A 27,494-nucleotide genomic window follows, 5' to 3' on the forward strand; every position below is an offset into this window, starting at 1 on the left:
AAGTGTTGCCTTAGGAAGTGCAGGAGAATTGCAAGTATTTTGTTACAATAGCTGTCAGAGGGGTTATTCTGGGGGCAAAATAACCCCATTAGAAATAGGTCTTAAATTTTCTAGTTCATTTCTTCGCTTGAGCGAACTGTGAAAGAATTAGTTCCCTAATTATGCCAACACAATGGCTTAACTTGTTGAGTGTCGAAAGCTTGCTGTTAATCAGCATCTCCAATTCAGTAATAGTAAGCCTGTGATAATGAGAGAAAGCAGAAAAACATTCAGTTTCTGCCATTAAAAACTATTATTTCCCACACATTTTAGTATAGAGGTAGTTCTAGTACTCGAAGCTGTGAGACCCCAAACACATTACCATAGGAATAATTTTACTGTGGCAGCTACTGTTAAATGCCAGGCAGTGGGATGGAGGTGCTGGCTATTTGTGTAGTGTAAGTGTTTCTGGGCTGTGAGAGAGCTGCCTTTCTGCTAATGGGACAACAGAGCCCACTCCACAGGGGAGAGGTTTAAAGTCTTCAGATTAGAGTCATCCTTGGCAGAATTTAGGAAAACACAAGTTACATTAGCATTGAGTTGGATTACAGAATAGATGCTTTTTTCTTTCATTGTTGCTGATTTACCTGAATTTACACCGTTAGAAATACTAACAGACTTCCTTCTGAGTTTCCTCTTGAACCTCAACAGACACATAAGCTTACTTTGCTCTGCCTTCCACCTCCTGCATTTTCTTATTACATTTCCTAGTAGCATTTTTTATCATCTTCAATGATGGCATTAGCTTCTTTCTTAGAGGAAGTTGGAGGAGCTCACAAGATCACTGATGACATAACCATGTTTAAAAACCCCAAACCTTCCTGCTTCCTTTTTTTTTTTTTTGGTTTTTTTGCCATTTCAATACTCAGATTTCACACTTTTGGAAAGCCACAAACAATCTCTACTCTGACAATTACAGTGTAGTATATTTGTTACATTTTAATTTTTAAATAAATCAACAGCAGAAATAAAATGTCTCTGCTTCTCTTGGGCATAGAAGTGCTCCCCTAGCTAGGTACATGTCAGGCTGCTGCAGCTGGTTCAGCAATGCTGCACTGGGCTATCAAGCATCCCTTAGCCCAAACACAGGCTGCAGTGCTGAATTTGGCTTAATCTGAACCCCTTCTCAGCTCACTCTCTGTACCCAGCCCTTATGTCAGGAAGCAGCAGCAGGCCTAACTTTACAGCTTTACCAGTTCTTAGGAATAACTGGAAAAATTATATTCAGCTGTGTTCTGGACATTATGTCCAGAAGGATACTGTGAGAGACAGTATTGAAAGCTTTACTGAAATCCAAGCCCTTGATCACCTGGGTGGGTTACCTTGTCATAAATCGGGTGTGATAAGCAGGGCTTTCCTCTCACAAAGCTGTGCTGGCTGTGACCAGTAACTGTACACCTGGCTTCTCTCAAATCAGCCCTCAGAGAAACTCAGAGGTCTGGCCCTGTGCCAGTGTAATGATCAGAGTATACAAGATGGACCTTGTGCTCCTTGCAGATGCCCAAGAGTGACATCAGGTGTACATGCAGAAAGCTGAATTGCTACCTTCTGAATGTGGTTTTGCATCTGGAGCCAGTTCCACCCAACTATTAGAAGTCTATTCTGCTTTTGTCTTACTTTCCACTTTCTTCAGATCCTCTAAATTTCCATTGAGTCTTTCAGAATTTCTGTGACATTTTTATGACCTTTTTCAGGTCCTCAATCTCTGTTCCACTTTTGGGGAAAACTATACTGCAAAAAGTCCCTCCTGTACCAGCCATCTCGCCTGGACCAGCTTGTCCTTCCCACTATTCTCAACATGCCCTTTCTAAAATGTGAGCTACTAGGTCTGGTCCCATATGCGAAACATGTGGTATTGCACATGTTGGAACATCTGATGACAAAGTAACTTCAAAAATAAGGACATTTGTCCTAGCTTGTTGGCTTCTGGAAGGTTTTTAAGCTGCTACTAACCGCGGACTTCCTCTTGGCTGAAGCCTGAGAGTGACAACATGTGCAAGCAGAGAGCTCATTAACAGTCAGGATGTTTGAGGGCGGTGCTCCGTGTGCAAAGCATGTTTAATTTTATCAGCAAATCAAGCTATTTTTATTCACAAAGTACTCTGTGAAAATGACAAGAGCATGAGAGAGCTGAAAGATTGTGAGATATAGAGGCAACTATTTCTATTTTGAAGCCTCTGCTGAGAAGATAAAAATTATTGAGGCTGAAATGCTGCATTCCAGCATTTACTGTCTCTCTTGACAGTAGAAGCACCGTGGGAGACAGAAGAGCAAAAATTAAGTTAGAGAGATAATACACAGGAAGCCAATGTTATGTTATATTAAAAACAGCCAGTACTTACAGTGACAAGCTTGGAAACTAGAAAGGAAATACTGCAATACTAAAGTATGCAGAACATATTATGCCTATATTCTTTCCCCCCCTCTTTACAAAATAATATTAAGCATAAAATTACCACCAAAAAAATAGCAGGAGCTAGATGCCAAATGGGCAGACTACTTCACAGATCAGTGAAGAAAAACCTGGCTGTCTCCCTTGGGTACAGAACAGTCCTGATCTTAGAAAGAGATGCAGATCATTTGTATATTTAAATGTTGTCTTCGTGGTTTATAGAAAAGCCTAAATAGGGAAAAATTATCTCTCTTATCTGTGCTGAAGAGACAACACAGTATGGAACTGAAAATCGAGAAAAGAGAAAGCTGATCTCTTCCCACTCTATACAGAGCAGCAGTCCACTCCCCAGTGCTCAAATTAGGTACTTCTTGAGAAGTAGGCACTTTCTTCAGGAAGGCTGGAGCTCAACGATTACAAGTCTAGCTCGGGCACCTGCTGGGTGACAAAATAAATACTGGCTTTGCTGGAATCTCCCTGTGCCAAAAACAGCTGTAACCCAAAACAACTGAAGTAAACATTTACAGCCTAATCCTCTTGCACTAGAGGAACCGTTGTGAAGGTGCAGAACAAAACATTTACTGTCATTCTTTTTTGATCTGATAATCTTTTAACATCTATGGTTTTATCTTTACTAAAATATGTAACTTGTGATAAAGCTATTTGCGTCTTTCATTTTTTCTAGAACAGTTGCCACAGAATTTTGTAGCTCCACTCTCTGAAAAAAAAAAAAAAATAAGACATACATAGTTTTAATTCTATGGTTTCGCATTCTTCTGATGGGTTGTCTTACCCTGTGAGATATTTGATTCTTTAAAAGACAGCTTCACTTCAGTTAGGCAGGTTTAAGACCTTGATTTTAGTTTCTTAGGCCTAAGTATGTGTCATAGAAACCCATACAAAATTAGTTTAAAGTAACATGTCCTGCAGCATGGCTCATTGGCCATCACTGCTGCTGACACTACTGCCAGTATTTTGTCTTACAAAGGGGAAATCCCAGCATTTCAGAGTTATCCATTCTCATCAGCACTTCTCAGGATCCCATCTTGGTAAATCTATCCAAATTACTTTTTACATTATGCCACATAAGTCAGCTACACTGAAGATTGTCAAAATTCTAAATATAAATGGTTTTTGGATGAGGGAGGGATTTTTTTGACAAGACTGTAACCTGATTTAGGGAAGTGTGTTTTTATTCTGTCATCCTCCTTTAGTTGTTTGAGAGTCTGGATGAAATTCTGGTATTATTGAGTCAGAGGTGAAACTCACTCTGCTGAGTGTGAGATACTGGTGTATCTTGGTGTTTAAAGACATAAGCAGTAAATGTATGTTGAGTTAGAATTTCCTTTCCAATGCTATAATTTTGACATTCTTCTGTGAGCTTCTTGTGAGCTAAGGAGCTCACAAATCTTGTTTGGCATCCTCTACTCACTCAGCACGCCATAAAGGGCAGGAAGCCCAGTCTTTAACACTTATTAACATGGGGTAAGTAAAGCATTAGCAGGCAGACGACTGGCTCACCACCTGGACAGAAGAGAAGCCTGCTTTTTTTCTCTCACCTTGATTTCTGGTCCTTGTGCTTTTCGTGACAAATTCAAAATTAGATTATTATTTAATAACTGGACATTCATACTATGTCCAGCATCTTCAGGCTGTGTATCTATATATCTGTATGGATGGAGCATTTTTAGAACCCATGAAACTAATGGGTTGTTTCTGTTCTCTGTTGCATGTAGTGTCGTGCCTAATCACAGGTGCTTATATACCATAAAGACTCTTCTGGGAGTCAAAGGGCAAGAACTGTGTTATCCTCTCTGCACACCATACTTAAATATTAGTGTTTTACAGAGGATGCCACCTCTTGCCTAGAGGTCAGGACTGTCAGCAGCTCCCACTACACCATCAGCAGGACAGGGACCTGACCTCACTTTCCTGTCAGCTGGATGCCTGGACCAGGAACAAGGGATCACGGTCCACCTCCTTATGTGAGCATCTTCCAAGGTCAGGCAGGGGCTGGGCTGGAGGTTCTGAGAATATATATTTTAATTTAAACACCTGAAGTCAACATCTTGTTGACTTTCCATCTCCCAGGAGATTTCAAATAATCTTAGATGTCTAAAAAACTAGAAGTCTACGTTGGAACTGGTAACTTTATGCTCCCACTGTAGTTAACAAAAAGGGCTATCAGGAAGACATCCACAGTAGATTGAATGTCCCTCCGTAGGTGCCCATTTCTTCCTTCCAGCTGCAAAGGGTGACCTGCTGGAAGCTACGGAACTTACAGGTGTAAAAACTGGAACAATGAGTCATGATCGAGATGTCCGCATCCCATCAGCACACACACGTAGACAAAAGTGTGGCTGAGAAACCCCGCAGCTCTCTACAGCGCAGAACTGCAGCATTTTGAAACTCACTGCAGATTTTAATAGCTGTCGGCTACCCTAAAAATACATTTGCACCTCTTCTCCTTACTGTAGCGTCTTGCGTGTTCTTTCTCCGGAGCTCTGGTGAATAGCAGGACCAACCACTCCTCCTTGGGACACCCTCGGCTGCTCGCTACCTGTCCTGGCTATCACACCTCCTTTTCGGTGCGCCCCTTCCCGGGCGGGGGGAGTCCCGCCGTGCCGAGCCCGCCCCTCCGGCCCTGCCCGGGGGAGGAGGGAGGGAGGCCGGGCGAGGGGCGGCCCGGAGCCCGGCGCAGCGGCACCGGGAGCAGCAGCGGCACCGGGAGCAGCAGCGGCACCGGGAGCAGCAGCGGCACCGGGAGCAGCAGCGGCACCGGGAGCAGCAGCAGTCCGCGCCCCGCCGGCGGCAGCGGCTGCTCAGGCGGCAGCGGGGGCAGGTGCGGGCGCTTCCGCGTCGCGCTGCGAGGAGGAGCAGGACGAGGAGGAGGAGGAGGCAGCGGAGAGCGCGGCCAGCGGCCCGGAGCCGGGCCGGCGTGCCCGTGGGCGTGCTCCCCGGCGGGGAGCACCGCCCGCCGCCCACATCCCCGCCGCCGCCGCCGCTAACTTTGCTTCTCCGCAAAGAGCCGCCCTCCGGCAAACAGAGGGTCGGCGGAGCCGGGGTCCGAGCCGGCCCCAGCGATGAAGGGCCGGCGACGGTGGCGAGGCGAACATCGCCGCTTCGCCGCGGTGCTGGTGCTGTACACGCTGCTGCTGCTCCTGTTGGTGCCCTACGCGCTGGACTACGGGGCCAGGCGCGGGCGAACGGACGAGGAGCCGCTGCTGCGGCGCTGCCCAAGCCTGGAGGAGGCGCTGAGTGAGTGGGGCTGGGAGCAGCGGCCGCCGCTGGACGAGGAAGAGGAGGAGGATGAGGCGGGCACGGCCGGGGCGGCGGGTAACGGCAGCGCGGGGACGGCGGGGAAGCGGCACATCTACCTGCACGCTACCTGGCGAACGGGCTCCTCTTTCCTCGGGGAGCTCTTCAACCAGCACCCCGACGTCTTCTACCTGTACGAGCCCATGTGGCACCTTTGGCAGGCGCTCTACCCGGGGGACGCGCTGAGCCTGCAGGGAGCCCTCCGCGACATGCTGCGCGCCCTCTTCCGATGCGACTTCTCCGTCCTGCGCCTCTACACCGCCCCGTCCGGCCCCCGCGACCCGCTGGCCCCCGCCCCGCCCGCCGCCGACAACCTCACTACGGCCAGCATCTTCGGCTGGCGGACCAACAAGGTGATCTGCTCGCCGCCGCTCTGCCCCGCCGCCCCGCGGCCCCGCGGCGACATCGGCCTCGTCGACGGCGCCACCTGCGAGGAGACGTGTCCGCCGCGGGCGCTGCGGGAGCTGGAGGCCGAGTGCCGCAAGTACCCGGTGGTGGTCATCAAGGACGTGCGGCTGCTGGAGCTGGGCGCGCTGCTGCCGCTGCTGCGGGAGCCCGGCCTCAACCTGCGCGTGGTGCAGCTCTTCCGCGACCCCCGCGCCGTCCACAACTCCCGCCTGAAGGCGCGGCAGGCGCTGCTGCGGGAGAGCGTCCAGGTGCTGCGCAGCCGCCACCGCGCCGAGCCGCGGGGCCCGGCCCGCCACCAGCAGCAGCATCTCCTGCTGCCGCCCGGGCTGCTGGGCGGGGGGCGGCCGCCGCAGCCGCAGCACCGCGCCGAGTTCTTCCTCGGCGGCGCGCTGGAGGTGATCTGCCAGTCTTGGCTCCGCGATCTGCTCCTGGCCCGGCGCGCCCCGGACTGGCTCCGCCGCCGCTACACGCAGCTCCGCTACGAGGACCTGGTGCGGGAGCCCCGCGCCGAGCTGCGCCGCCTGCTGCGCTTCGCGGGGCTGACGGTGCCGCCGGCCCTGGAGGACTTCGTGGTCAACATGACCCGCGGCGCCGCCTACTCCTCCGACCGGCCCTTCCTCATCTCCGCCCGCGACGCGCGGGAGGCCGTGCACGCCTGGCGGGAGCGCCTCAGCCGCCAGCAGGTGCGGCAGGTGGAGGCGGCGTGCGGAGAGGCCATGAGCATCCTCGCCTACCCCCTCAGCGCCGGCGACGCCCGGTAGCGCCCGAGCCCCACGTCCCGGACGGGCCCGAGGGCGGACGGACGGGCACCGTCGGGCAGAGCTGAGCGCGGGGTCACCGCTGGCATGGTAGGGGCCCGCTCGGCGAGCCCGGCGATCCCTCGGGGCGGCCCCGGCTGAGGGACGCCTGCCTCGCCTCGGGTACAGGCAGCGCTGCAGGGTCCAGGCCCCCCGAGAAGCTGTGGCTTCATTGTGGCTGTTTTCCTCCTGGGCTGTGTGGAGAGGGCAGGGGGATGTTTTATTTACCAGGAGGTTTGGTAAGGGGTGTCCTCCTAGCACGGCATCACTGAAATTGTGATCGTGTACAAAGAACAGGTATGCTACAAACAAACTGCATGAAAATTTAAAAATCCCCCAGGTGAAGACTCTCAGCAAGGAACTAGAGGGCCTGGAAGGTGCTCCTGTGAGAGCATTGCCCTTCTGGAGCTCTGAATCGCACTGACAGCTGTCCTACTGCTACTGAAACACAAGAGGCTTCTGTGAAGTCGCTGCAGGGGTCAGCAGGGACTGGGCAGCCATGAGGAGAGTTCCTGCTGCAGGGTAGGACTGAGCTCTCCTGCCCCAAACCTGCTCTGCAGGGATGGTGTCTGCCCCTGTCCATTGCTGGTGCTGTAGGGAGGGGGCTGAGGGAAGGGGAACAGCTCTGTCCATCGTTCTGAGCAGCAGGGTAAGCAGTGCAGGGAGGGCAAGCATTCGCCTGCTTATGTGTTTTGAAGATGCTTGTGGCAGAAATCTTTGCTTTTCTAAAGAAATCTGTAATTGTTTTGAAAGTAGGATTTTTTGAATATACATACATTGATAAAATTTGCTGATACTGATGTGAGGTACAGGTGACTAACATGTTTCTTTGGAACACGTGTAGGGGTGAATGAAACTGGAAGGCAAATGCTCAACATTTCTGTTTTGTTTTCTCTCTCAGATGAGAGAATCACTTTTCTTCCCTTGCTTCCGGGCTGACACATTGTGCCGTGCACAGGGTCCTCCTGATCACATCCCTTCCAAACAATAACATCCTCTCAGCTGGCAACTCCTGGACAAAAGCAAATGTTTCCTAAGACAAATTAATCATGAAGTTCCCAAATAAAATCTTACATTAAAAAAAGCAACCAAACAAATGAAACAAACAAACAAACAAAAACCCCTGAAGTTTTATTCTGGATTTTAAAATTACATGTTCCTGCAGCTATCCTGCAGCTTGTGTGAGAAGAGGGTGTGTGTGTGTCTGCATGTACCTTTGTTTCTTAATTTCTTGGTGTGGGGATAGAAGGTTCAGTTGTAATTTAGGGATGCAGTTTCATAACTTCATAGGAACTGCTTTTGAATCTATTACAGTCTGGTAGTCTTTAAATGGCTCCGTGAGGCTGTACAGGATTATAGGGATGTTTACATGCACTCCTCAACTACAAACCCAGAATATGAGTTTTAAATTGAGGATAATCCAGGATCGGGAAGAAAGCAGTATTTATACAAAGTGCTGAAAATAAAGGCAGTTCAAAGATGTTATATTATCATGGAGGAGGTGTTTGAATTGCACTGTACATTTTTGTGCTCTGAGTGTTATGCTGTACAGCATGTCACCAAATTAGGATGAACCTTCATTCATTTTGGCTCTTTTTCCCCTTGATCTTCCCATCTGAGAGTATGCTGGCATAAGAAACAGGTTTCTTTCATTATCTGACAGGAAAATGTAGTCATAACAATATTTTTGAACAAATTTATCCATTTCCCTGTAGCATACTTCATTCAGTTTTGCAGACTTGGGTTTCTGCTTGAAGTAAGAATTACAGGGTCTCATTTTGTGCTGGAAAAACTTGTGTATTATCTAAGGGATGTTTCTGCATTCTCTCACTGTGCCTGTGACACCAAAATTTGTCTCTGGATGTTCCAGTGGCATTTAATAATGTTATTTCTATAGATAGCACCTGTACAATGCCTTGATAACCTGTGTCAGGTAGCCTATTTTGGAAGGTTTTTCTGGGACTGTACCCAGCCTGGCTTGTACTGACAGGTTTGGAAAGAAATTAAGATTTTTGTGCATACCAAAAGATGATACGGTACTTATTTTCTGAAATTGGATGGGAGATTAAAATCCGGTATATCCTGTTAATTTGTTCTTAGCAAGTTGCAATCACAGAATTGTGTGATGCAGCAGTTAAGCATTCTCCTCACCTTGACAGAGAATCTCATCATGCTCTTTCAGGTAGTAGATGTCTAAGTCTTTCAAAATTAACACTTAATTTCACTTAAAATGGTTCATCATGATGAGCAAAGAAGTGTTACCATCTAGCTTAACTTGGTTCTTATAGCTGGGAGAAAATCCACTTATTGGAAATAATTTGGTATTTTCTGAAACTGTTCCATGTTTGAGCTGCAGAGGTGGTGAAGGGCTTTGAGGGGAAGCCAAGGGCAGCCCCTTGTTGGGACTGTCCTTTGCAGGGCCTGGAGTGGGACTTTGCTGATCCTTGTGGGTGTCTTCCAACTCAGGATATTCTATGATAGAATGCATTTTCTGTATCAGTAATTATTTATGTCAGCACAAGTTCTTCACTAGCCTGGTTCTCTCCATGAGTGATTATTTTAATTTTAGATTTTTGTATAATGTGAAAAAGGTTCCATTGGGCAAAGTGTACAAAATATAGCAAGTGCAATTTTTGGTTTGCATTCAGTGCACCTGAATTCATCAGAAAAGTCATCTTAAAAATCCATAGGGAATATCCAAAGCTGAGAAAGGAGCAAGTAGGCCGGAGAGACATCTTAGAACAGCATGTGGATGACAGTTGCTTAGTGACTGGTGGTGTGACACGTGCGCTTCAGTCTCTAGAAGGTTTTCTAAAATTCTTCTGCCCAAGGAGGACAACTAAGGCTCACCAACAAATGCATCCCATTTTTCTCTTTATGGTGTTTTGATGTGTTGGACAGTATGATTCAGGGTGCTTACAGCATGTACTTGGTCTTGAAACTCAGGCCTTGAAGCAAAAGCAAATGTACTGTCAAATGTCAGTGTTGGTATTTATCTGAAAAGGCAGAAATAGGCCTGATTAGGACAACCAGCATGGAGTTTGAGTGGCAGAGATCTTTGGAACCAACCAGAACTTGCTGAAAGCAGGACACCCATAGTTAGACTGCGTTTTGAGAGCAGCTGGACATTTATGGCTTGGGCAGTTCGAGGTGAAGTCACAGTTCTACTGGATGATGTAGAAATTTGAACCGTGACTGCTCATTTAGAGCAGAGCATGGCATGTTAAGCAAGGGAACAGTAAGCACATTTTTATATCCAACCTGTACTTTGAAGGTTTAGAATCACAGTGCAGGACTAAGTCAAAATGTTTTAGTTATTTCAGACTGAGATTGGTGAAAATTACCTGCTTGTGCTACATTACATACAACAAATTAACAATTAATTTACTAAAAAGTCATAGTGGGAAATGGGTACAAAACTGACAAATGCTCACAAGACAACTCTGCTGTCTGTTTTTACTTAACTTTTGGTTGTTATACGTCCGAGTTAAGGGTGGTAGAAACTTGAGTACTGTAATTATTCATAAAAGGCTGGGATATTTCCATGCCATAATTGCTTGTGGGAAATTATGAAAGTCCAGGGCCAAGAAATACTTGGGCTCTGCCTTATTTCTACTCCTTAGGATATTACTGATGGAATCCTTGTAGATATCCACAGTATGTACTTTCATACTACAGGTACAATAGAAGTAGTTTGGTATCAGTTGCAGTATTTAACAGAAGTGTTAGAATGTTTGTGGAGTTACTTATTTAACAACTTCAGTATTGCATGAGTCATTTTAGCCCCCTCCTCCCCCATCAGTCTGGGCATCAAGTCCTGAGTTTCTGCATTAAGTTCTCAGTATCACCACTTTCAATGATAAAAAATGCTGCAGAGTTTTGGGTTTGTTATGGTAACGCAGTTAAACCACTGAATTAAACCCCGAGAGCCAACAAGCCCGACAGCATGTTCTGTTCCTTTCTCGAGCACAGAGAGCTGTCACTGAGACTCTCTGATGGTGCCTGTCAGATTTCAGAGTCACCATGCAATCCGTGCAGCGCTGGGACTACCTGAGATGTTGTTTTGTCTTTCCTATTTAACTTAACATGACACCTACCACCACGGAGGATGAGATGGGAGAAATACAATTTGTCAAGCCTTGCACTAGCAGTTTTCAACACCCCACTGGCAGTGTGAGTGGGTGTGTGAATGAGGGGCCAGGCCCGGACTGTCCTCTTGGCTGTGTTTCAAAGAGATGAAAGCTGGATGCAGACACATTGGGGTGGTGGGTTTCAGTGATTGAGGGGCCTGTTGTTTGTTGGTGAGATGTATATCTGATAGTCTCAGCTCTGCACAAGCTGGTTAACATTTTAGGACTTGCAGTCTGGATATTGAGTACTGTGAAATTCTTGCTTCCAGCACTGAGATGTTAAGCTCTGCTGCTAACCTGGGACACCTGCAGTGCCATTTCTTGTTGCTGTTAAGTGGGAATCCAGTCCTTCCCTGCAGCTTCCAAACTTGTTGCCCTGTTTCTGAAGGTCCAGCTTTGCCAAACTTCAACTGTACATAGACTGAAACTTTTTGTCATGGGCATAAGGTTTAAGTCTTTTGGAATTTCAGTCAAAGCAGTTGCATATTCTTTTTAATTTAGGATGTGGTGGTCTTTTGCCTGTGTTCAAATATTCTCAAAGATATTTCTTTGAAATAATTTGTCACTTCAGTGTTTTGGGACAGGAACTCCATTTTGGGTAGGGGAAATGACCTCTTTGTAGAGAATATCCCATGTGGGTTTTTTGTTTTGTTTTTGTTTTGTTTTTGTTTTTGTTTTTTACCTCTGCTTTCTATTCTGATTTGGCCAAATATGTTAATGTTTGCATAAAATGGATAGCACGTGCTCAGTAAAAGTGGTTTCGGTATGTGTATCTTTATTTTGTACCAAATAAAATCTGCATTGGTCTTATCTCCAGTGTGCATGTGCAAACCTCTTTTTTTCCCATAGAAAACTCAATGTGGTACAGAGGGAATCAAAACCATGTAATTATGGCATGGGCTGCATCACTGGGCTGACAGGGAGAATTCTGCCATTCCTGGTTCCCACTGATGCCTTCTTCCCTATCCCCTCTTTCCCTGCTGTAGTTGTTCCTAAGGAAGACCCCCAAATCCAGTGTTCAGCTTTCCAGTGCTTAATAATGGAAAGGTCTATAGGTGAGAGAGAGAAGACATTGATGACAGATGGGGTTGACATGGGGGAATGGGGAAAGGTATTCACTTTTGGTTGAGGATAGTGGAATTTGTTGGGCAAAGGACTTGGGTGTGAGATGAAGGAGGGACTGGGTTTTGATGAGGAAAGGCAGGAAGTTTTGGCTGCTTTAATTGGAAAAGTTGGCTAGGAGTGTGTGAGGAAAGGAAGGAGCATGAAGAGAGCAAGCTAGGAGGAGTAGGGACCAAAAACTGGGAATTGCCCTAAGTGTATTGTTTGGAGGAGATAGAGGAAGACAGCTCAGGGCAGGAACAGGGGCGAGATGGAGAGCAGAATGAGTCTAAGTCCAAATTGCAGGAGGAAACTGGTAACCCTTCAACAGCAGCTCTTGCTGTGTCTCGGCTCAAATGGCTGTGCAGACAATTGGCAGTGTACCAGCCCCTGGGTGGAGAGCTGGTTCACAGGGCAGTGGTGACTTGCCCTCCCCTATACCTTTCCCAGCCCACAAAAGCACATTTCATCTGCAAACCAGATTCCCCTCTCCCTCTGTATAAGGAAATTATTAACTACCCCCCTGCTCTCTTAGCAGCATTGGGGTGGGATGCATGGGAATAAGTGCTCTCCTGCAAAACTGAAGTTTTAAAGCTCAAATTTGTAAAAATAAAGTCTTTGCCCACCTTCTGCTACTGTTGGGCTCAGTCTGTGAGTGAAAGGGATGATGTGAGAGCTGTCTCACCCGGCTGCCTTTGTCTGAGCTCCATTTGGGAGTGCTTCCGGAGTCCCTTCTGCAATGGCCATTGCCACCAGCACAGAGGAGTCTGGGGGAGGTCCTTGTTCGTGTCCTTGGTTCAAGTGACAGATGTTTGTACAGTGGCTTTAAAAGTCGCAGTTCTAGCAGTGACTCATGTGCATATCACTGACATCTATTGTTTTCAGTATAAGCTTTTAAAAAAATGCCAGGAAACCTCTTGTCTATGCACCCTGTTACGGAGGCGTTCAATGTCTGAGCTGCAAAGTCAAGCACTGAAGGAGTCAGACTCAGTGTTTGCTGCCTCTCCTTTCAGGCTCCTTCTCAGTCGTGTATCACAAGTGGTTGTTTTTTCTCCAGTGCAGCACTTGATCAGCACTCAAGGTTGGACACACCTGGGGCAGGAATGGATCGTGCAGCACGACTGGCACCACGAGCACCAGGCACCTGGCCTGTGCCAGAGGTTAGAAAGTGTGCAGGAATCTGGTGGGAGAGTGAAGGAGGTAAAAAGGACGGAGGCAGATCTCAAGGCTGAGGTATTTAAAAGCTCTCAGAGGAGCTGGACTCAGTCCCTGGTGCCACAGTGTCTGTGAGATGTTAGACAAGTAAGTTAGATTTTCTGAAGAGGCCAAGTCCAAATCAAGCAGCAGCTGAGTGACACCTTTGGTATGCTGGAGCTGGCTTTGCAGACATGCTGTAGAGCAGTCAGTACTCAGGTGTGCCTGGTCAGGGGACACTGGTGGCTCAAGGGGTGACTCTGAACCCCTGAGTGAGCTAGTTATGAAAAGGGCAAATGTATGGTGGTATCAACATGTTCTTTGTCATAGGCACCCGAGCCCCAAGGATGTGAAGTAATATTTTTGATAGATACAGAGAAATGTCAGGTGAAATAACTTCTTGGAGAGGACCCAGCTGTGTGATTTATTTAGTCTCAAAGTCAAGGTTGAAAGAGGACAGCAGTGCACAGCAGCATGCACAGCAGTGTGGAAGAGAGGTAATCAAGCTCTGAACAATACTGGCATAAGAACAGATTTTTACACATCAGCATGGAATCATTTCATCCTGGAAGTTGGAAGAAGGTGGGGTTTTTTAGCCATAAGAACAGCACGGCAGGAAGAGATGGAAGAGACAACTCATTTTAAAAGACAACTCCTATAGTTTAGAAATAGAAAGGAACTGATACAGTAGATTACCATGTTATGACTAGATATGAAGCTGATGGTCCAGAAGCCCATAGGAAGTACTGTACAGAGTGCTGAAGTCTTCTGAAAAATCAGCTTTAATGTACAAAAAGATCAGAGCCCTAGTTTAAAGATGCTTTGTACATTTTGTTTGTGCTCTGTGAAAAGGAGGGAATGCTGACTTTCAGATTAATTGTTAACTCCAGACTCCAGTTCTTCTGGAGTACTCTGCAATAGGTTAATGTCTCATAACATTTCCTATGAGGAAATCTGGCAATTGTGCCTCTGCCAGTGTTTGAATAAAATATCTTGGAGTTGTACAATAAATCAAGAGGAACACAAATCCCACACCATTATCCCAACAGTTTTTGCCCTTTTTTTTTTCCTTGAGATGAGCTGAAGGGAAGGGAAAGGTGGGGTGTGTTTGTGTAAACAAAGGCTGTGTGGTTGTTCACTTGCCATGGGTAGAAATCCCAGCTGTGCCAGCAAGTGCAGGATGTGGGACCACCCAGCCCTAGCACTGCCCTCACTGTGGCTGAGCTGCCTTTAATCCTTTGCCATACAGCTGTAAAATGATTAGTCCCTTGTTTATTTATGCACAGGCATGAAACTAGTTTCAGGTGGGTTCTGGATAGGATCTGAAGGGCAGCACTTGTTAAAGTAATGGGAAAGGGCTGTGGGAGATCAATCCAAGTACAGCAGAGGCCTCTCTGATGGAAGATTTGAAAACCTTTCCTTGGCTTTTCACAGTCATTTCAGCTGCTGCTTGAGCAGGGGTGACTTGACTGAATTGTTGTGAGTATTTACCACCCCCCCCCCTTATTTTTTCCCTTTTTTTAAATAAAACCTGTTTAAGAACATTGAGTGATACATAACTCTTTCTCAAATGGATTTAGAGATGAGAGGGTGGGACATTTGTCATCTGTTTCAAGCTGGTTTTGAAATCAATAAGGGCAAAGACTTCATCTAACAGTCATTTATTCCATCATGTCTGAATGCCCACTGTTAAAAAGTGCTCCCAATAATCTGTTTGAATAATTGTTCTTCTTGAATAATTCTGTTACTTCTCTTACTAGATGCAGAAAACAGCCTGCTACCATTGCTCTGTGCTAACTTGTTCTTGTCACAAGCATGTAACTATAGAATTATTTTTTTACACAACAACAACAACCCTCCCCCAAATACTCAGCTTTCAAGCTTATTCATTTCCAATTCAGGTCTCCATTTTACAGTTTTTGTTTCAATAAATCACTTTGGTTTGTTCATCCTTGCATATTGATCAGCTTCCGTACTCAAATCCCAGTTCTGCTTTCATGTCCCCAAATCAGATAACCAGATAAATATTTCAATCATTTATATAACATCAATTTCTTGCATGAAAAGAGGTGCTGTTGCTTACCTGAAAATTGGTTTTGTCTGTTCACAAGATTTTTCATGTCTAAAATGTGAAAACTGCTAGAAAGCAGGACCCAGCCTCAAGCTGCTGCAGCAAATGAGGAGTTCCTTTAGGATTAATTTAATTTTGCATCCTTAAATTGTAAATTGGAAACCATATCTTCTTCTCTGAAAATTCTTATTTAGATATTTGCTAGTTGACTCTTCTAAAAGTTTATAATTAAAGCAGTTGCATTTAGATTGGATGATAATAATAATTAGCTGATATTTCTGAAACTTTGTTCCTTGATAGGAAGGGAGTTAAAGTCTTGAGAAGCAGGATAGGTTATGTGTAACTGCCTTGATAGTTCTGCCCTGGAAAGTGGCCCTCCTGCTGCTTTTAGCTCTCTACCAGAGGTTAACATGCTGCTTGTAAATTGGTAATGCTACCCCTGAAGGAAGCAGCTAGTCAGCAATTTTAAGACTGCATAAACTTATTTCTAAACTGAGTTTCAGGTTGCTTGGAGCTGTCAAAGTGTGTCTGGTCATGCCTGAACTTACAGCTTCACAGATTCCTGCCAGGAGGGATTCCAGTTCTGAGACATTGAGCTCCTGAGGGCTGACCTTGGAGCACTCCTCAGTATGCAGAGAATAAAACTCCTTTACTGGCTACTGAGCAGGTGAGTGATGCCCCAGTCCTCATAGCAAAACTCCTGTCCTTCAGAAGAGTTAGGCTATGCCTTTAATAAACATTATTTTTAAATTCTTTACTAGTGCATGAAAGAAAAGGTCTAGAGATAAGTGGGAGAGAAGTCTCTTGTGATCTGTTACAGAATAGCTAGAATAATTTTGAGCTAGGCATTTAATTAGTAAATTTTTTCATCTTCTGACAACGCTTTGATCTGGGAAATGCACAAGTAGTCTAGGGCCCTACAGAATAATTCCTGGGACTTATTTCTGAATGCCTGCAGGGCTTCATCCCTGCTCTACCCATGAGAAGTTCATTCCAATATTGAGGGGTTTTAAACTAGTGAAGGTAAAAAGCATCCAGGGAAGGTGATAGTTACTCCTTAATCTAAGCCAACTGTAGTATTAAACGTATCTAACTGTAAGCAGCAATTTAATTACCTGTAATATCATAAGTACAATTAATACAGAGTGAAGTTTGTGTCCTTTGAAATCCTTTACATCCTGACTTGACAGTCAAGTTCTGGAATAACTACTAAAAGGTAAGATCAGGTTGATTTTTGTAACCACGTGCTTTCATACAAGCATAGTGTTATTTTCCAAATAAAGTGTGAAATTCTGCAAGATAAATTGCACATCCGTCTTTGCAGATTTTGTTGGCTAAAGGCCCAGTATGGACCACCTGCCTTATTTGGATTTTTTTTTTTTTAACATACTGCTGCCCTGCACTAGGCAGATATAGCATCTGTACTGAAGCATGCAGCTATGGATAGCTTATAGTAACCTAAGGATGGTTCTGTTTACATTTGACCATAGTGTTGTAACTGTTAATTGCTTCCTAGTGAAGGAAATTTGCTGTCATTCCCTTCTCCTCTCTTTCTAAATACCAATGTCCAGGGTAAATCACATCTTGCCCTGTTTATTTTTCCAGTAGGATTCTACCAACATGGGTGTTTCTTGTGCTTGAAGAGACTTTCTCCCATGATCCATTAGATGAAAGTGCACTGTGCACCTTGGGGTTCCCTCTCTTTCACTGCCTGAAGCTGCTCAACACTGCTGCCTCTCTGGGGTCTAACCCCAAATTCCTGCTGTTGCTTGTAAAGCCCAACTGAGCTGGTTTTGGCTGGGGAAGTTGAGTTTTTGCAGACAGCTAGTGTGGGGCTGTTTTGGATTTGTGCTGCAGATTGTGTCAATAACACTGGGATATTTTCCTAATTGCTGAGCAGTGCTTGCGCAGAGTCAATGCCTTTTCTGCTCCTCACCCACCAGTGAGGAGACTGGAGGGGAACAAGGAGTTGGGAGGTGACACAGCCAGGACAGCTGACCCCAGCTGGCCACAGAGGTATCCCAGATGATGTGGCCTCATGCTTGGCATCTAAAGCTGGGAGCAGAAGAAGGAAACAGGAGGTGTTTGGAGTGATGATGACTTCCCGAGTTACTGTTGTGTGAGATGGGCCCTGCCCTCCTGGAGATGGCTGAACACCTGCCTGCCCGTGGGAAGCAGTGAGTGAATTCCTTCTTTTGCTTTGATTGTGTGCACAGCTTTTGCTTTCCCTATTAAACTGACTTTATCTCAACCCACAAGTTCTCTCCCTTTTGTCCTTGTGATTCCCTCCCCCATTTCACTGGTGGCGAGTGAGCAGGTGGCTGTGTGGCCTCAGTTGCTGGCTGGGGTGAAAGCACATCACTGACCATGGATACACACAGGTCAAATCCCACTCTTCAGGTAACCCAGCTGGCACTTGGCCTATCGAGGTCTGAGTAGAGGGAGCTGGGTGGGAGCAGGTGGCTGGAGCTCTACAGACACATCCAACCCCACAGCATCTGGTCCAGTGTCTGGGAGCTCGCTACCTCCCACACCGTGGAGGGCACCAGGAAAGCTCTGCTTGCCACTGAGTGCAACTTCTGTTTGCTGTTTTAATACTTACCACACAAGACAAACTCACTGCTGTTAACGGCACAGAAAGAATTTTCTGCACAGGCTGACCAATGTAGAGAGAGAAGTGGGGCATAGCAAACCACGGAGAAGCATTTTCTCCTCATTGTAGTGTAAAAACTGAAAGCACTGCTGAGCAGACGAGGCTGGCAGTTCTAGCAAAAGACAGGTGCATTCAGTACTGCAATTGTTATAGAAAATTTCATGCCATAAATTAAGTTTCTCTCTATAGGTGTGGCATGTGTTTAATTACTCATCCTTTCTCTAACAAAAGGTGCTTTCAAGATAGCTGTACATTTACCTCAGGTTATAATTTCCTTTTTCAGGTTGTATGTAATCATTTAATATTTAAATTTGATTTCCTGTTCCATAACAAGAGAGCAGATGTGGTTTTGTTTAAGATTTTTAATAGGGATGGATTTGATAATTTTATTTCATTGACCAAATGTCTCAGGACATATAGTGTATATAGACATAGTCACATTTTGAAGTATTACCCTACAGAAAAACTTAGGTAAGCTGTCACTTTTTTTTCTTCTTAAAATTCTTCTTTAAAGGAAAAGAAAACAGCTCCTAACTGCAAAATACACATGGCTTATTTTACTTTAAGTGCTTCTCAGAAATCACTTTGTCTTGGGCTGTAGATTAGTTTAGCAGGAATAATTTTTACTTTGTGAACTCACTCCTGTTTAAGAAAAATAATAGATACCTGAATTAACAAAATTCAGTTTCTTTGAGATTATTGAACTCAGTCGTGGCAGAGGTGCCCTAGTCTTGGAACAGAAGCAATGTTAGATTGACAAATATCCTTTATTAAGTATGTTTAAGAAAATACTGAATGGCTGGGGAAAGAAAGTCTGTAGCTCTTCAAGCGGAGTTAAATTCTGATCACCATCTCTTTTCATTATTTCCACTCCTCCTTTGTTTGATCCAGTTCAAATATTCAGCTGATGTTAACATACTGAAAAATTACTGTCTATATATGATAGGATAATGCAAGACAAAGCAGGATCTCCTCGGGTATCTCTGCCAAAGCTCCCCCTCACATCCTCAGAGAACTGGTGAAGCCACCCACACATCGCTGCTCTGGACAGCACGGGCCAGCAGCTCCTGCACTGGATTTACAGTGCAACAGATGGCTTGTGAGTTTGGCTCCAGCCCTCAGCATTGTCTTTTTAATCACCCCTGCTGTCTTCTGAACACTAACCAGGATGATTCCAAGCTCTTTCTGACAGACAAGCAGCTATTTTATAGGCTGTTGCACTTGTACGCGCACACACACTGGAAATGCTTTGCACTAAGAGCAACACCTCATTTTACAATCAACCTTGGGTTCCAGAATTAACTGAATATCCCCCACATTTTCCACTTTCCTGTGACTCTCTTCTCCTTCTCCATATCCAGCCCTACAAATCTTGAGATGACAGTGCTAGTAACTTCTCTCCACTGTGAAAACTGGTGAAAAGATAAGAAACAGAACAGAGAATAAATGGTCATTTATTAACACTCATAGATTCTTCTTCTTACAGTGACTAAGAGAGCATGAGCCGAGGCTTTTTGAGAAATATCTCATAAATATCTCATAAAATTAAGTATATCATCAAGACCTCCTTTGTCTGCATGATCATTTACTCTTTATAACAACAGATTTAGAAGTTATAACACCTCTCTATCCCAGCCATGTTGATGTAAATCTGTATTTTATTCCTCCACAATATGTTTGCTTGCAAACCCTTTCTAGGGTAGAGATGCTCCAAGGTGGAAACCATTAATTAGATTTTAAGGAAGGGAGCTTGAAATCAATCCTGTACTGTGAGAAGAGAGCTGAGTTGCTGGCTTTGCCTTGAGGAAAGACCTGACAGTATCAGCCTTTTCCAAGATAAAATGCAAAGTTCATGTGTATCACATATGTGTCAAGCCACTGTAAGTTTTGCATTACTATCAGCCAAATAAAAAGACATATTTCTGATGACTGCAAATGACACCTTTGATTAGTGCAGCCAGTGGTGTAACTCAGTGTGAAACAATGAACTCCACCACTTTGTACTTGCTACTTCCCAGTGACTCCAAAGTCTGTTTGAAGTAACGTCTATTTGAAGTAAGGAATAAAAAATGGAAAGATGATGCTGGTCTAGAGCAGCAACACTGTCTTCATACCTAACCTGAAACGTGTTGGCAGAGCAGCAGTTCCAAGGAGCACTAACATTTCCTCTCTTGAGAACAGAATGCTTGGATGAAGCCTCAGTCAAGAGACTCAAAGCTGAAATTACTGCATTATCTTGTCCACATGAATGAAAATTTAGCCAAGCTTGTACACAAGCCAGCCAGTGGCAGAAAGCCCAGCAGGTGTTTATTCCCCATCCTCCACTGCTACTATCCCCACAACATGGAGAGCTTTCACAATATTTTGCTTTCTCTCTATTCTCCACCCACTGTTGTATTTAAATGATAATTCCTTGCTATTTAACCTCTTTAGGATACTGAGCTCCAAGCTAGGACTCGAGACCTGCACACTGTTAGTGTGCTGAAGACCAAGAAACCAAGCCCTGGTACTGAAGAGAGTTGCTGTTCTCTTTACATCCTCACTGCTTTAAGGGCAAATATTGAAAGGACAGCTGTCGTGTAGCTGTCAACATGATGAAGAGGATGTGTCAGGGGATACAGGACTATATTCTAGTTCTACTAACCTCTTCTTACAGCAATTATTTCAGCATTATTAAAGACATTTGGTGCAGTAGCACCCAGTTTCTTGTGCACAAGAAATCATGTTTATCTCCTGGAAGAATAGAATACAGCCTTCCCTAACAGCAGTTGGACCACCCCCAGCTTGAACCTATCATACCACGCAGGCTTTAGGTGTCTCAAGGGAACTGAAGCACCAAAGGTTTTGGACAGAGCATCTACCACAGCAGCCTTAGAACAGCATGATATGCTTTGTATTTCTAGTGCATTTTTATGTTTCAAGTAACCCTAAGACACCTCCTGAAATGTTACTGATGTGTTTATATCATAAGTGACAAGAATGGTAAACCAAAAATTCAGGCTAAGTGCTGCTTCTGATTTTGAGCATGATGAACAGACCAAAACTAATTAACAGGCAACCTGTAGCAGCCAGCCGGTAACTGCAAAGTCAAGGCACGGCATCCTGTCTCCCTTAAAGGAAGGAAGCAAATTTGGGATGTCCTTAGATGACTTATATTCTCCTTGCTCCACCAGAACCAGCTACGTGTCATGTGATTTTACCTCCCTTTCTTTACTTCTGATATCCCAAACTCAAATCAGACAAACTTACCTCAAGTGACCCCGTGTGCTGGAAGCTGTTATTTCACAAGAGCTATTACTAATCGGCTGATGCGATCCAGAAGAATGCCTTCTGGTGTTCTGCTTTCTGGTATTAATCTGTGTCAACATCAAGACATTCAAGCCAAGCAATTTAGGACTGAAATTCAAAATCAGGCAGTGGAGGATAACCTCCTTGATTAAACTAAAGTCTGGAAACAAAAGTCATAAATATATTACAACATGGAACTGCATGACCTACTTCTCCCTTCCTCAGTAATAACAACTTCAGAGATTTTACTAGTTAAAAAATAAATCCAATTCATTTCTCGTAGCCTAAAGTTAAGTATTTTAACATTGCAGCAAAAACCTTTTAAGTTGGGCATTCACTTTCTCTGAGGGAATGCAAATCTGGAGGCTTTTTTTTCAATTAGAAGAAGGAAAGCGACCTTTAATTTCAGCATTTCAAATTATTGCCATTTAATTAATCAAATTTACATAAGTTAGCAGTGTAGCATAGCTTTGAAATTGTACTCAGGCACCAAAGTGAAGTTTGACTATTCTGCCTCTCTGTCTCCTTTTTAAACATCTATATCTAATGTGTTTATATGTGACATTTTCAAGCTCCAAAAGGTTAAAAAACTGCAGGAAATGGAGCTTCAGAAAATTAAACTAAAAATTATTATGTTAATAAAAGCTAGAACTAACCCAAATATTTTTAATTTTCCTGGGACAAAGATTGCTGCTCCCTTCCATGCACCAATAGAAATCCTTTCTGGCTCTGTACCATTGCACAAGAACTTGAGGGGAGCACTGGCTTTACCCATGGCAGCTTAGCAGGTGACCAATAAGCCAGGGCTTCTCTCCTTCCATGCAGATATCTTTCTACACCAGCAAGTTCCTTGATAGAGACAGTGGAGGCAACTAATAAAGTCTTTTATTCCAGTATAAAGTATAATGAGCTGTCTCACCCATTTAACATTCAGTCCCTAGATAAATCTTCAAACCCACTGGCATTTTGGATGTCAGCAAGTCCATGTGGAGCAGTGAAAAATAGATTATTATCAAGAAAGTACCAGAGGAAGAGTGAATAAAGCAGCCAAACCAGATAGATAATTTTATTACCTGAAAATCTGAATTGATTATAATATTCAATTGCTTTGTTGCAACTGTTTAAGTTCCATAACAAAAACTTATATAAATTGCAAGTATCGAATGAAGATATGAAATGTCGTTTGAGTCTGCAACACAGATTCAAATATTAGAAAAGCATTTGCAGACTGTTTGTATGTGTGCATGTTTCATCAGGCTCTTCCATATTTTCCACACTAATGTTACCCTAAGAACTGCTCTCAACATTACTATAGGCAGTTTAAAATCAAGAAAACATAGTAATGATGTGAGGTTACTTTAAAAAAAATGTTCAAAGTGACTTTCCTTACTCTGGAGTAGAAGCAAGTCAGTGCCACCCTGTAAAAGCCTTTCATTTTGTGATCAGTTAGAATGGGGTGGTTTTATTACTTTTGCATTATCCCACAGCTCTTGTTTTAGATAAGGTATGCAGAAGCCAACATAACTTCTCAGCATTTAGGACTGTAAGATTAAGAATAGCAATTGTTTACAGTGCTGTTCCCACAGTAGAGCTGCCTGTTTAAACCATTTCCTGGCTTTGTAATTCGCTGTTTCCTCCACACTTTCCTCCTCTTTCACTTTGCAGGCTTATTTCTACTGGAAGTTATTTTTCAGAATGGCACTCCCAAAAATTCCAGACCCAGAAGTATCTGTGGTTTTTCACTGTGCCATATTAAGCTCTCCCCTAAACCTTGGGACCCTGCTTCTGCATTGAAAATAAGGTTTGCATGGGCTGCTTCTTACAAAGAGTGTTTTCCAATATAGGGATATTGGAATTTGTTAATCTACATGATTTCAACTGATTAATGTGTTCAACCTATTCAGCAGCTCTGTCCCACTTTCTGCAAGTCTGATTATGACCAAGATTGTTCGTAGCCCATCCAGGGCATTTACTGGCTGCTTTTCTCCTGGATGGTCTGTGTCTCCTAGTCATGGGTTGTCGTCCCTTCCTTCTAAAGTTTCAGTGGGTCATGAGTTCAGTACTTTTAGAAAGGAATACTCCCTGCTGATGCATCTGTAACTTCTCTGGTTTCTCCCCCAAAAAGGTCCTCCCCCAAATGTTAAAGAAAAGCATATGAAGTTTAGGCTTGAGAGTATCCAAATTCCATTCCCACACTTGTGCAGAAGCAGACACCATGTCTGCCAAGGCTGAGGTCAAGCATGTTATTCCAGGGAGCTGCCTCAGAGTTAAAAGAAACACTGAACCTTTCTTTGAAAGGCATGTGAAGCATATTGGTTTAAGGTTTTACTGTCCAGAACAAGACTAAAAGACATTCTGCTGACCAATACTGTCTAAAGAGAGACTGCAATTGGAATTAAATTGATATTGTCCGTGAAGGACCATGCCAATCTTATTATAAAAACAAAAATCACAGAATCTGACCTCCTAAGCAGCATGAGCAGCTCACAATAACTGTTAAGGTTGCTAGAATTCCTACTGTGAGAGCTTCCTCTCCCCCCAGGAGTAAAACATAGTAGCCATCATTTCATTAATAATGGACATCATTTTAACCTTTGCTATTTACTTGCTTCAGATCAGCTCTTTGGAAGTTCAGCCAAAAAAATAAGTTTTTTTCTCTCCTCCAGTTAAAATTCCTGCAGTCCTTTCCCCAAAGGCAATTCCTTCATTGTAAAAGTAAATACATTTTTTTTGTCTTTTCATAGACCAGAAAACATGCCTCCTTGGAATAGGGCTAGACTTGGTCAAGTACCAAGTATGTGATACTTCACCCTTGTTCAGGCTTATCAGAAAGCCAGTTTACATTGCATAGTAGACATGTAGCAGAGAGTGTAAACACACTTGTCATAGTGCTCCTCCTGCCTGATAACTGGAGATGGAGGATCAGAGCTGCTCCTGGAAGCAGCGTCAGCAGCACTTGGAACACCTCTCACGGAAAGCACCCTGGAAATTCCAGAGTTGGGCCCCTGGTTGTAGCAGTGCTCTTGGCAGTCACAGGATCTGCTCATGGCTCCTCAGCTTTAACTGATAAACTGCCTGTGCCTCCCAGGGAGGTGAAGGGAGTTGGCTTTTTTTTTTTTTTTTTTTTCTTTTTGCAAAACACATGCAGGCCTGAAAAGGAGTTGTTCTGCTCAGCCATCTTCATCAGGATTTGTTACCCTGCACCATTTAAGAGCAAAGCTCCCTCACTGCAGTCTACAACTTCCTCATGAGGGGAAGAGGAGGTGCAGGCACTGATCTCTTCTCTGTGGTGCCCAGTGACAGGACCCAGGGAATGGCCTGAAGTTGTGTCAGGGGAGTTTTAGGCTGGATAGGTTCTTCACCCAGTGGGTGATTGGGCACTGGAACAGCTCCCCAGGGCAGTGGTCACAGCACCAGACAGAGTTCAAGAAGCATTTGGACAACACTCTCAGGCATGCAGTGTGACCCTTGGGGATGGTGCTATGCAGGGCCAGGAGTTGCACTTGATAATCCTTGTGGGTCCCTTCCAACTGGGAATATTCTGTGATTCTATATTGGTTTTACAATTTCTTCACAAAAAAACTCCTGGTTTCCTCGTCTCTTTTCTTAATAATGTGAGACAGTCATTACAGATCAATACCCTTTACAAATTTACCTCAGAGAGACAGACAGGGAAGTAGATCCCTCATTAGAGAACACATTTGAAAGAAAGCAGACTAGACAACACAACTGCAAAGTTCCTCTGCAGCAGGAAGTTCACATACTGAGGTTAGCCCAATAAGTTTAATAGTTAAGGAAAAACAGAGTGGGTATTTACTCACACACAATTTTATGAAAGGAACAACTGAAATGGCAGCAAGAAAAACACACTTTTTGGACAAACTGATATTACATCACGTTAGTGGGCCACAAACTCTTTAAAAAAATAAATCTTTTGAGACATGAGAATGAAATCACATTTTAGCATGCTTTAAATAGCTGAAAGGCTGTTCAAAGCATACATTTTCAGCTATTGGCAAAGACAATTATTATCTCCTCATCTGGAAATTAAAAAGCATTTAGCAATAAGTTAAAGCTAGCCTACATGTAAGTGGGCTAAATACTACTCAGAGATTCTTCCCTTTTCACATTTAAGATGATACTACAGTTCATCACTTCTGTAGCTTATATGCTGTTGTGCAATGCCCCACTGAAGTTTCACATCTACTCTGCGAGAGAGAACAAGGGTAAACAGCTTTCTCTTAGGATAGTCACAAATGGTAAAAACAGTAGTATTTGTTTGTATGTTTAATTAGATGTTTGCTGTTTATCACACACAAGAACTGTAAGCAGAGTCCATGAATTCTTCTAAGCAATATGAAACCTCCTGGTTCCATGCAAGTTCAATACTGTCTCTCTCTCTCTTTATTTCTCTCCTCCTCCTCCTCCCTGCTGTTTTCCCCAGCCCAAGTTTCCAATTATCTTCATAAGAAAGTTTTACTTTGTGACTGCTACCCGAGAGAGCCTGGCTCCAGGCTCACATTGGCTTCAGGTACATCTTAGACCACAGGAAGCTGGATGTTTTTCTTTTGAGGCACTAGAAGTTAGGCTAAGAGTAATAGTCAAGTTGCCCAAAGCTAAAGGGACAAGTAGCTTTCATTGCCTTCCTATTTAAACAGCTAGCCAGTGAAGAAATCTTATTTTCCCTTTTTTTTTCCCTGAAATAGATTAAGTATATTTTGCAGTAACAGATTCCCCAGTCTTTCATTTACTCATCTGTAATCCTAATGTTTACTGTCCCATTTCACTTGAGTTTCCTCAGCCTCACAAGAGAAGTTAACAATGGATCTCTTCACATTCAGATACACACACAATCTTTTTTGTTTCTTAATAATTGTCAGGTTTATAGTTGTCCTTTCACATTCTCAAGCTAAGCCAAGACAAGCTCAGTTCTATGACAACATTTTCATGTACCTCTCTTCAGAGAGAGAGCTGCTGCAGCTGAACAAGACAATTGCAGCATGCTAGTTATACTTGGATTTGATAAGCAGTTGGAAAGAGGAGAATAACCAGTTTTCTCATTTGTCTATTTTCAGACATATAGAAAACCCCACTGTCAGCATCTTGAGTAAAAAATAGGTGACATCTTCAGACCCTAGTAAAACCACTTCTGCATGTTAACTTGTTTAAATAAACACCCCCACCTCAAGTGACACAGTGGCCTGCAGTCTTCCTTGATCCATTCACAGAGCAAGAGTTATTTTTACTGAGTCAGTAATCATGCATTGTATTCCAGAGGAAATACTAGCCGGGTACCCCTGTTTGTAACTTCATGATCTGCTGCTCCCAAATCACGTTCCAGCGCTTCCTCTGAACTACTTTTTGTTCTCCTGCTGTCAAGGTTAGTGGTAGCTGTATGGGGGCCAGAAGAACCATTTGCAGTTATTGTTGTATCACCATATGTCACGGTAAGGTCACCATCATTCAGAATAAAATCAGAATCCTCTTCTCGAAGCTGTTCCTGGTTCTGAAAAGAAGAAGAAAAAAGAAAAATCTTTATACAGTGCACAGCACCTTTCTTTGCCCAGAACATAACTGAAGAATTCACCTACATGTCAATACAGAAGAGATAATGTTCTACCTTAAGATATGTTAAAAATAACCTTGAACCCAGTGTTTGCAAATCAGCTTACTGTTCCCTATATAGCTACTGCTACTGGGGAGAGATGAGAGGGAGCTGAAGCCAAGAACTAGGTTATGGAACGGGTAACCCAGTATTTAGTAGCACTGGAAGTACACCAGAAGTACAGGAGATGAGTGGTACATATTGGACTTTGCATGACAATTTAGAAGGCAATACAGGAGATCAAGCACAGTTGAGCCACTCCAGATACAGAGTTGCATCTGTTGCTAATTAGTCAAATTCATTAGTAAACTTTTAATGCAAGTCAATAAGAACTCAGAAAGCCCAAAATCTCTGTATTCAAGGATTCCTCAACACTTTTTTGTTACACATCAAGAACTAACAATATTTTTCAAACTATCTCCTTACTTTTACCTATTCCTAAATAAAGAATTACTTGACCTAGTTATTAAGCATGCTCCTGAACCATAAATGATGGAT

General features: G+C 43.9%; 2 protein-coding genes and 1 long non-coding RNA gene across 11 annotated transcripts in view; 2 read left to right on the forward strand and 1 right to left on the reverse strand.

Moving 5' to 3' along the window:
- Positions 1–4,894: 4,894 nt before the first annotated feature.
- On the forward strand, positions 4,895–11,894 carry CHST7 (carbohydrate sulfotransferase 7). The gene has a single exon (XM_064408180.1). The coding sequence runs from the start codon at positions 5,515–5,517 to the stop codon at positions 6,916–6,918; it is 1,404 nt and encodes a 467-aa protein (XP_064264250.1). The 5' UTR covers positions 4,895–5,514; the 3' UTR covers positions 6,919–11,894.
- Positions 11,895–14,445: 2,551 nt separating this feature from the next.
- On the forward strand, positions 14,446–22,798 carry LOC135293711 (uncharacterized). 8 transcript variants are annotated; one of them, XR_010355814.1, is made up of 5 exons: positions 14,446–14,858; positions 15,954–16,117; positions 16,581–16,666; positions 17,056–17,627; positions 18,995–22,798. It is a non-coding gene; the product is annotated as an uncharacterized LOC135293711 (long non-coding RNA). The 8 variants fall into 8 exon arrangements; XR_010355816.1 differs by having other exon boundaries at positions 17,059–17,627; XR_010355817.1 differs by having other exon boundaries at positions 16,595–16,666.
- Positions 22,799–25,155: 2,357 nt separating this feature from the next.
- The window catches only part of SLC9A7 (solute carrier family 9 member A7), a 65,887-nt gene continuing 63,548 nt past the window's right edge, over positions 25,156–27,494 (reverse strand). For both annotated transcript variants that reach the window (XM_064408181.1, XM_064408182.1), the window contains one exon: positions 25,156–26,897. In XM_064408181.1, the coding sequence (XP_064264251.1) occupies positions 26,649–26,897 (249 nt within the window). In that variant the 3' untranslated portion in view covers positions 25,156–26,648. The remainder of the gene's footprint in view (positions 26,898–27,494) is intronic.

The sequence above is a fragment of the Passer domesticus genome, chromosome 2 (genome assembly GCF_036417665.1).
Source record: "Passer domesticus isolate bPasDom1 chromosome 2, bPasDom1.hap1, whole genome shotgun sequence".
NCBI lineage: Eukaryota > Metazoa > Chordata > Aves > Passeriformes > Passeridae > Passer > Passer domesticus.